Below are 10,000 nucleotides of genomic sequence, written 5' to 3'. Positions count from 1 at the left end.
AAAAGGCTCGTGATAGGGACTTCTTGCAGTTCTTGATGAACACAGAGTTCCACGAGTCTGGCCCTGGGGCAGAGTGCATGGGCATGTCATTTATCGCCTGTTCGAAGTCATTTGGCGTCAGGATAACATCGGATAGGCTTGTGTTAATCAAATTTTGTGGCTCTCTCATAAAAAATTCATTTTGATCTTCGACTCTCAGTCTGGTTAGCGGCTTGCTAAAAACTGAGTCATATTGGGTCTTGAGTAGCTCACTCATTTCCTTGCTGTCATCTGTGTAGGACCCATCTTGTTTAAGTAGGGGCCCAATACTGGACGTTGTTCTCGATTTTGATTTGGCATAGGAGAAGAAATACTTTGGGTTTCTTTCGATTTCATTTATGGCTTTTAGTTCTTCCCGCGATTCCTGACTCCTAAAGGATTCTTTTAGCTTAAGTTCGATGCTTGCTATTTCTCTGACCAGTGTCTCCCTATGCATTTCAGATATATTGACCTCTTTTAGCCGCTCTGTTATTCTTTTCCGTCGCCTGTAAAGGGAGCACCTGTCTCTTTCTATTTTACATCTACTCCTCCTTTTTCTTAGAGGAATAAGCCTTGTGCATACATCGAGTGCCACCGAGTTAATCTGTTCTAGGCATAAGTTGGGGTCTGTGTTGCTTAGTATATCTTCCCAGCTTATATCGGTTAGGACTTGGTTTACTTGGTCCCACTTTATGTTTTTGTTATTGAAGTTGAATTTGGTGAATGCTCCCTCGTGACTAGTCTCATTATGTCGGTCTGGGGCTCCACTCATACATGTCTGAACCTCAATTATGTTGTGATCTGAGTATATTGTTTTTGATATGGTGACATTTCTTATCAGATCATCATTGTTAGTGAAGATGAGGTCTAGTGTATTCTCCAGTCTAGTAGGCTCTATTATTTGCTGGTTTAAATTGAATTTTGTGCAGAGATTTAAAAGCTCGTGTGAGTGTGAGTTTTCATCAGAGCTGCCTCCTGGTGTTATTACTGCAACAATATTATTTGCTATATTCCTCCATTTTAGGTGCCTTAAGTTGAAATCCCCCAGGAGCAAGATGTTGGGTGCAGGAGCTGGAAGATTTTCCAGACAGTGGTCAATTTTTAACAGCTGTTCCTGGAATTGCTGGGATGTTGCATCCGGAGGCTTGTAGACTACCACAATGACTAGGTTTTGGTTTTCGACCTTTACTGCTAAAACTTCCACTACATCATTTGAGGCATTAAGCAGTTCTGTGCAAACAAGTGACTCTGCAGTGTACAGGCCAACCCCCCCCCCCCCCTTTTGCCTGTTCACTATGTCACATCTGTATAGGTTGTAACCTGGGATCCATATTTCGTTGTCCAAGTGATCCTTTATGTGGGTCTCAGTGAAAGCCGCAAACATTGCCTTTGCCTCTGCAAGCAGTCCACGGATGAAAGGTATTTTGTTGTTTGTTGCTGGCTTTAGACCCTGTATATTTGCAAAGAAGAATGTTATCGGACTGGTGGTATTGTTGGTACTGGGGGGGGGATTTTTTTTCCGGCATTAGTATCTGTATCTGTTGGTTTGGAGTGGAGGCCATCGACTGTGGTTCCACTCCAGGAATGACTGGATTTGGTGTACGATTTCTGCCATTTCCTGCCAGTTTTTTTTCCTTCCTGGCACTAAAAAACCTCTCCCTCTTGAGTGGCTGTGGCTACCCAGGTTTTCCCATGGCCTGGATGTTTTGTATCTTTTTGTCCCCTTTAGATGGTATGCCTGGCAATTTAAGTTATAGCACAGTCTTTCCTGTACCGAAGAGGTACACAGTTCAGGGTGAAAAAGCTTACAGGAAGGGAGTTTGCATTTTCCTGTTGTCATATGGGCATGGCATTTTCTAGGGTGGTCATAGTTGCACGTCCCATCTGTTTTTCCAGATTTCCCATGCCAGCAGATACCAAATGCATAGTATGTGCACAGGCTTGGTTTCCGTTTGCCTTGGGTTTCTGTGACTGTATTCCCTGTTGGTGCATGTTTCCCTGTCTTACTTCTATCCTCCCTAGCACCAACAGTGGAGCTCCCACCAGTTGTTTTTGGTAATATATCCTCACTATTGCTAGTGGAGTCCTCTTGTTTGCTATTTCCTGCGGTATTTCTAGTTTGCAATATTGGTTTTATCTTATCTTTGACTACACTTGTTTCCCTACTATGGCTCCTGTCCCCTATGAGGTCATTTATATGTATTCCTTCCTGCGTATAATTCCCGACTACCTGGACAAAATCTCCAGCTTCACCATTACTGTCTCCCAGGACAGCATCTCCAGCTTCACCATTACTGTCTCCCAGGACAGCATCTCCAGCTTCACCATTACTGTCTCCCAGGACAGCATCTCCAGCTTCACCATTACTGTCTCCCAGGACAGCACCTCCAGTTTCACCATTACTGTCTCCCAGGACAGCACCTCCAGCTTCACCATTACTGTCTCCCAGGACAGCACTATCAGCCCCACATTTACTGACTACCAGGACATCACCTCCAGCCTTAAAGTTTGTGACTACATGACCAGTATCAAGGGCAGTACCATTCAGCCCAGACTTTTTATGTTCCCATCTGTTGTAGAAAGCTTCCAGGTTTTCTATGAAAGCAGCTTTGATGTTGTCCTCTTTTAATACCCTTGTGATTTTAGTCCACAGATTTTCCTCATTTGGGCATACCCAAAAACACTTCCCTGTTTTAACACTGCTTGTAGCTAGTTCTTGGATATCTGCACAAGGGGCGTGACACCAATTTCCACAAAAATGACAATTTACCCATGTGGAAGCCCGTTTGTTTGACTGACCACAGACTACACACAGCTTCATAATGATTTGAATGGAGGTTTTGTGTGCGAGGGGCTTGGACTTCCAGCAGGCATGCGTGAGCGTGTTTGATAGGAGTGAATGGAGACAAATGGTTTTTAATACTTGACGTGCTGTTGGAGTGTGAGCAAAGTAACATTTATGAAGGGGTTCAGGGAAACCGGCAGGCCGGACTTGAGTCCTGGAGATGGGAAGTACAGTGCCTGCACTCTGAAGGAGGGGTGTTAATGTTGCAGTTTAAAAACTGTAGTGTAAAGCACCCTTCTGGCAAGACAGTGATGGAGTGAATGATGGTGAAAGTTTTTCTTTTTCGGGCCACCCTGCCTTGGTGGGAATCGGCCAGTGTGATAATAAAATAATAAAACTAGCACTTATCTTTGACACATCATTAATAAGTGGATGATAGTGTAGCAATATTGAAGGAAGGCGAGAGGCATGAAGCTCTGAACTATGAGCCAGACTCTTTCAGTAGTTTAAAGGGCAGATTACTGGAAATGCTTCTAAGAAAGAGTTGTTGGACATTTTGATTCACAAATAAACAGTATACCTGGAGTTTACCTGGAGAGAGTTCCAGGGGTCAACGCCCCCGTGGCCCGGTCTGTGACCAGGTGGCAGTCTAATGACAGACTGAGAAGACTTCTGATACCATGGTGCTACCTTAAAGGTTAACTAGGAAATGAAAAATTACATTTTTAATTATGTTTTGTTTTGCACAGTGTTAAGAGAAAAAATTGTAATGTGATACAGTGTGAAGAAATAAGCTTGTAATGTGTGGTACAACAGGAAGAAGAAAGCTTGTAAGGTTTGATACACTTTAGATATAATAGATTACTATTCTCATTAGTTTATAGTGGAGCATAATACCTGTATTGTTCAGAAATAGTTTTATGTAGGAAAATATAAATTTCAAGTGTAATCCCTGTAATAGTGGCACTACCTTTGGTTACCATCCCATCTAGACACTGATTTAATTCTTTAGTGATATAATGCAGTATCTTCTACGCTCTGATAGTTTATAATTAATATTAAAAGACATTGTGGAGGACAGTAAGAGTTTTTCAGAGAACTAAGGAGGGGTTGAGGTGGTTTGGGCATGTAGAGACGATGGAGAAGAGGATGTATTAATCTTGGGGGGTATGGTAGGAGGGGTTTGGGTCAACCTAGGATTGGTTGGAGGGAGTGGGTAAAAAGAGATTCTTTAGGGTCTTGAGCATCCAGCAGGCTTTTGGGAGGATGTTAGTTTTAATGGATGTACTGTGCAAATGTGAACTAGGTAAAATTTATGAAGGGATTCAGGGAAACCAGTTAGCTGGATTTGAGTCTTGAAGGTGGGAAGGCTAGTGCCTGCACTCCATAGGAGAGGTGGAGATGCTGCAGCTCAGAGGGTAATTGAATTGTGATGTCAGCACACTTCTGGCTAAGACAGTTGCTGAATGAATGACAGTGCATGTGTTTCCTTCTTTGGGTCACCCTTCCCTGGTGCTATACAATCTGATGTTATTTAGTTGTCGATGACCTAGAAGTTGGTGTCAGATAAAAATTTTCAGTTTTAAAGTATCCTGGGATAGGAGATTGGAGATAATGCCCATACATGCCTTGATTGGCCGAATATCACTGAAGCATATCTAGTATAGTTTTTGAATAAAAAATATTTGTTGCAGGTGATGTGGCCGGATTTACTGGTGGGCCGGGTGGGGCAACTGGAGCACCGTTAAGAATCAACCAGTACCCTGCACCCCATCCACCACCAGCTGCTGCTGCCCCACAACCTCCACAAGGACCACCACAGCTTCGCACACAACCACAACCACCATCCCACAACCCACACAACGCAACAGCTGCTGCTCCTCCTGTGTCACACTCTCAGCATCATACACACACTCATGCAACGTTATCACAACATCACCAAGTTTTACAGGTATGCACTTCTATTAGTTACATTCTTAAAGTAAGACAATAATAAAAGTTAAGCTCATACTTAAGGGAGTTTTCAGGTAATATCCTGTTTTGTGGATTGCTACTTTTGATAAAACATTTGTTCACCACTAGTATCTAGAAACAAACAAGACACAGATCGAGAGAATTCACACACTATTCTATACTTCAAGAGTTTATTTTTGTAGCATATTCATGCTAGAGTTCTTGGGAAATGGCTGGACTACTAATGAAGAGCATTCTTGTATTTTAATAAACTATACTGATTGTTTATGGCCATCAAATAAAAGTAGCATGGGTAACTTCTTAAAAATGTGCTGCTATTGAAGGACATTTTATCTTCCATCACAATGCAACTTTTGGTGACAAACTGTTTTTATCAGTTTTCTACTTTACTTGGCCTTTAATTTAGATTTGCTTTCAATGAAATTACGTAAGAAAGGAGGAACACTGCCAGATATGGGCCTACTTGCCCATACCTGGGAAGACCTTCTCAATTTTGACCCCCTATCACTCAGATATTTGACCCACCTATTCTTAAAGCTACCCAAGTTTTAAGGTTTAATAACCCTGGTAACCTATTTTCTGCAGATCCCATTCAAATCCAACTCTTGTTCATGTATTTGCCTAACCTGTTTTTAAATCTACCTAATGCTGTAGCTTTGGTGACCCTACTTGTCAGATTGTTCCACTCATTTACTACTCTAGTGCCAAACCAGTAATTTTCTATATCCTTTCTAAAGCTAAACTTATCCAATTTAAATCCATTACTTCAAGTTCTTGCTAGGTTACAGACCCTCAATACCCTTTTTGTATTCCCTTTATTCCTATCTTCCACTTATCTTCTTCAATTACTGTATATCTCCCCTCATTCTGTGTCTTTCAAGAAAGTGAAGGTACAGAGCCCTCAATCTATGTATGAAAGATTCATAACGCACAGGATTAATTTTGTCATTCTTCTTGGTATGTTTTCCAATGAATTTATAGCCATTCTGTAATATGGAGACCAGAACCGAGCTGTGCAATCGATACATCTATATGTCATACGTAGCTGTGCAATCTGTGTATTACATATAGAACTATAGTATAATTCTTGGACTTCTGTTATTTAAACTTATTGATATAAGATTTCTTCTTACCATAACTCCAAAGTTATTTTCACATTCAGTATGGTTATATTCAGTGTTATTTAGTTTATAAATGTGAGGATTTTTTCACATTCCCAAGGAATAGGACTTTGCATTTATCTACATTAAAATCCTTTTGCCACCTTTTGAACCACATTATTAGGATGTCCAATGCTTCCTGAAGGTCACTGGAATCTTCCCTTGAACTTATTATTTGGCCTATTTTTGTGTTGGCATATGTACTCGTGTCACCTGCTGTCCCCACATCAAGGTCATTAATGTAAATTATGAACAACATTGTACCCAGTCTAATTCTTGTGGAATGACACTTGTGATGGGTCTGCAGTCTGACTTCACCTCATTTATGTAGAGACTTTGCTTCCTTCTGGATAGCCATGCCTCAATCCATGATAAAACTAGTTTCCCTGTACCACCAGCTGCTGCTTCCTTTAACAGTCTTGTGTGTGGTACTCTTATCAAAAGCCTTACAGAAATCCAAATAAATATTATGATATACTTTATCATGATCCATTACCTCAAATACTTAGCTGAAAGATGTTGGTAAATTGGTAAATTTGCTAGACACTCATGACTCCTTGTGAATCAAGTGTTGAATCTCATGAATCAAATTATGCTAATGAAGGTGGCTTCTTCTTATATCTTCTATAATTGACTCTCAATAATTGGCTTACTATGGAGATCAGGCTTATGAGTGTTAATTTGATGGTAATGACTTATCCCTGATTTAAAGATTAGAATTCCATTAGCTAACTTCCACATCTCTAGGACTGATTTGGAGATAGAAATTAAAAGAGTTAGTGGTTTACTAAGTTCTTACCTTGTACTCTGTAATAACCCTTGAAAGAGGTTAATACATGGTCAGTGTGCAGTATTGTGCACAGTATACAAAAAAAAAATTGGGGCCCCTGCAGTGCATTGTGGGAAGATAAGGTGTGGGGTTACCAAAAGTATTATTTAGTGGGCTGATGAGTGGTTGAGATGGTTGGGGCATTGAGAGAGGATGGAGGAAAATAGGATGGTTTGGAGAGTGTGTAAATCTGGGGTGGAAGGATGGAGTAGTAGGGGTCATCCTTGGAGATAAAGGAGGCTTTGAATACTAGGGCTCGGACATCCAACAGGCTTGTGTGAGTATGTTAAATAGGAGTGAGTGTAGGTAAGGGGTTTTCATGATTTGACTTGCTATTGGACTGAAGATAACATTTATGAAGGGATTCAGGGAAACTGGTTAGCTGGACTTAAGTCCTGGGGATGTAAAGTATAGTGACTTCACTCTGAAAGAGTGGTGGAGATGTTGCAGTTCAGAGGTTCATCTGAATTGTGATTCCAGCACACTTTTGGCAAGACAGTGATTGAATGAATGATGGTAAAAGTTTTTCTAATTTTTCGGGTAACGCTACCTCGGTGGGAGATGACCAGTGTGTTAAAAATAATTATTCCTAATTTTTCTTTGCTTTTTCAGAGTGGAGGAGTAGGTGGGCACGGTACTGGCGGAGTGGGTACAGGCGTGGGTCAGGTTGGAGTCCCTCCTGGGCCTAGTCCTGCACCCCCAGGGCCTCCCCACGAACTTAGTTCACAGTCCCTCCCTCCAGGATCTACGCCACAAATGCAACAAGGTTCAGGTAAGACTGATGAAGATAGGTGTTTAGGTGTAGCATTTTCAAAAACCCTGCATAAATATTATTGAGTGTGTAAATGTTGTATACTTTTGTCTTGTGTGTGCACTATAGGTTTATTGAGTAGGTACAATATGTAAATAATAATTAAAATAAAAATTTATTTTTAGCTATAATTCATAGAGGTTCCAAAGAGAGATAAAATTTTTAAGCATTCATTTTAATGACATAAAACTTAATAAAATTTTAACCAATCAAAATTTTGTTAACTTGGGAGAATTGCAATAATGCTGTTGTCAGCAGTTTAGAGAACAGGAAGGACTTGAGCCCATGGTTTCAAAACAAGAGATGCAATCCAGTGCTTATACTCTGTGAGTTATTTTGTCTTTCTTGACTGGAATACAGTGTGATTGCACTAATAATGCCATTTAAGGCAGTCAGAATTGCAGATCTAGATAATGTACAGAGAGCATTCATCATCCATGTAAATTCAGTCGAGCACTTAAATTAATGAGAAGGGCTCCAGTCTTTTGAACTGTATTCCCTGAAGTGCAAGTGAGAAAGGTGCATCATAATTTATACCTGGAAAACTTCTATGGGCAGTGGTTCTAAGTTTGAATACCAATATCACTCTCTCTGATAACAAGAGGCTCTGCAGAAGTTGCAAAATTCTCCCAGTGAAGAGCAGGGGTTCTACTAAAAGATGTAGCTTTAGTGTAAAGGGATCAAGAGACTTCAACTCCTGTCAGACATAAGAAAGAGCTGTCTTCAAGAGGGAACTAGCTAAGTTTCTCAAGTCAGTTTGGGATCACCTGAGCTATAGTGAATGCTCAGGTGTTGCCAAGAGGTATGGGATTAAATTTTAAAAGATAGAGAATCTAACACAAAGTGGAAGTTGTCACAGTTGCTTTTGCTGATGACATAGTGCTTTTGGGAAATTCTGAAGTGAAGTTGCAGAGGTTTGTGGACTGAGTTTGGTAGGGTATATAAAAGAAGGAAATTAAAAGTAAACACAGGAAGGAGCAAAGTGATGAGGATAGAAAATAATTAGGTATTGAAAGCTTGGATATCAGATTGGAGGGAGGAAGTATGGAGGAAGTAAATGTATTCAGATATTTGGGAGTGGACTTGTCAGCAGATGGGTCTGTGAAAGACGAGGTGAATCATAGCATTGATGAGGAAAAATTGGTAGTGATGCACTGAGGAGTCAGTGGGGACGAAGATTGTTATCCATGAAAACAAAAAGGGTAATGCATGAGAATAGTTACACCAGTGTCCTTATATAGAAGTAAAGCATGGGTGGTGAATGTTGCAACAAGGAGAAGGCTGGAGGCAGTGGAGATGTCGTGTTTGAGGGTAGTGTGCAGTGTGACCATAATGCACATAATCCATAGTTTGGAAATTAGGATGAGGTGTGTGGTTACAAAAAGTACTATCCAGAGGGCTGAGGAGGTTTGGACAGTTAAAGAAGATGGAATGGAGTACAATGACTTAGAGAGTGTATAAATCTGTGGTGGAAGGAAGGTGGTGTAGGGGTCCGCCTTGGAAAGGTTGGAAGGATGTGGGGGTAAAGGAGGTTTTTGTGTGTGAGGGCTTGGACTTCCAGCAAGTGTGCACGAGTGTGTGAGGATTGAGTGGAGACACGTGATTTTTATGACTTGATGTGAAGTTGGAGTGTGAGCAAAGTGGCATTTATGAAGGGATTCAAGGAAACTGGCAAACTGGACTTGAGTCCTGGAGGTGGGAAGTACAGTGCCTACTCTCTGAAGGAGGGATGTTGATATGTTGCAGTTTTTTAACTGTAGTGTAGGCATGTGTCAGTTATGGAGTGAATGATGATGAAAGTGTTTCTTCTTTTTCCGGTCACCCTGCATTGGCGGGAAATGGCTGATGTGTTAATAAATAAAAAATAAAAAATAAAATATTTCTATAAGTACATGATACATCTATTGCAGACCTAGCTGACATCACTGGCATACTACAGTATATAGTAAGCCCCCAGTTATGCAGAGCATTTTGGGCAACTTGGGTAAATCTTGTTCCCTGGGATGCGATCCACCACAGTAGTACCATCGTAAGCATATCATATCTCAAATATTTCATCGCAACCCAAAACTAAATTCCTCTATGAGGGTAAATTGTAACTCAAAATTATCGTAACTCAAGTTCAACAAATATTAAATATTTAAGCTAGAATCTACAAATTTTAATTATTTTTACGAAAATTTGACTAATGTTTATAATCATTACATGTACAGTACTGTGAGTAGCACTTACGTTAATAGCATACAATACTTTAAGGCCCCACTTATACGGCAGGTTAGGTTCCAGGCTACCACCATAAAGCGGAAATCTCCATAAAGTGGAACGCCCTTTTTTTCCACTTATAAATGCATATAAATGTTAGGTAACAAGTTTACACTAACATATATTAAGTTAGCAATAGAACTAGGAATTAAAAAAACAAT

At 40.4% G+C, this 10,000-nt stretch overlaps 1 protein-coding gene across 1 annotated transcript in view; it reads left to right on the top strand.

The window, feature by feature from the left end:
• Positions 1–4,474: 4,474 nt before the first annotated feature.
• Positions 4,475–10,000, top strand: part of LOC138851878 (uncharacterized) — a 43,572-nt gene continuing 38,046 nt past the window's right edge. The window contains exons 1-2 of the mRNA XM_070081393.1: positions 4,475–4,754; positions 7,379–7,538. Of these exons, the coding sequence (XP_069937494.1) occupies positions 7,523–7,538 (16 nt within the window). The 5' untranslated portion in view covers positions 4,475–4,754; positions 7,379–7,522. The remainder of the gene's footprint in view (positions 4,755–7,378; positions 7,539–10,000) is intronic.

Source organism: Cherax quadricarinatus, unplaced genomic scaffold (genome assembly GCF_038502225.1).
Source record: "Cherax quadricarinatus isolate ZL_2023a unplaced genomic scaffold, ASM3850222v1 Contig2556, whole genome shotgun sequence".
Classification (NCBI taxonomy): Eukaryota; Metazoa; Arthropoda; class Malacostraca; order Decapoda; family Parastacidae; genus Cherax; species Cherax quadricarinatus.
This window is presented reverse-complemented; position numbering and strand designations above follow the sequence as displayed.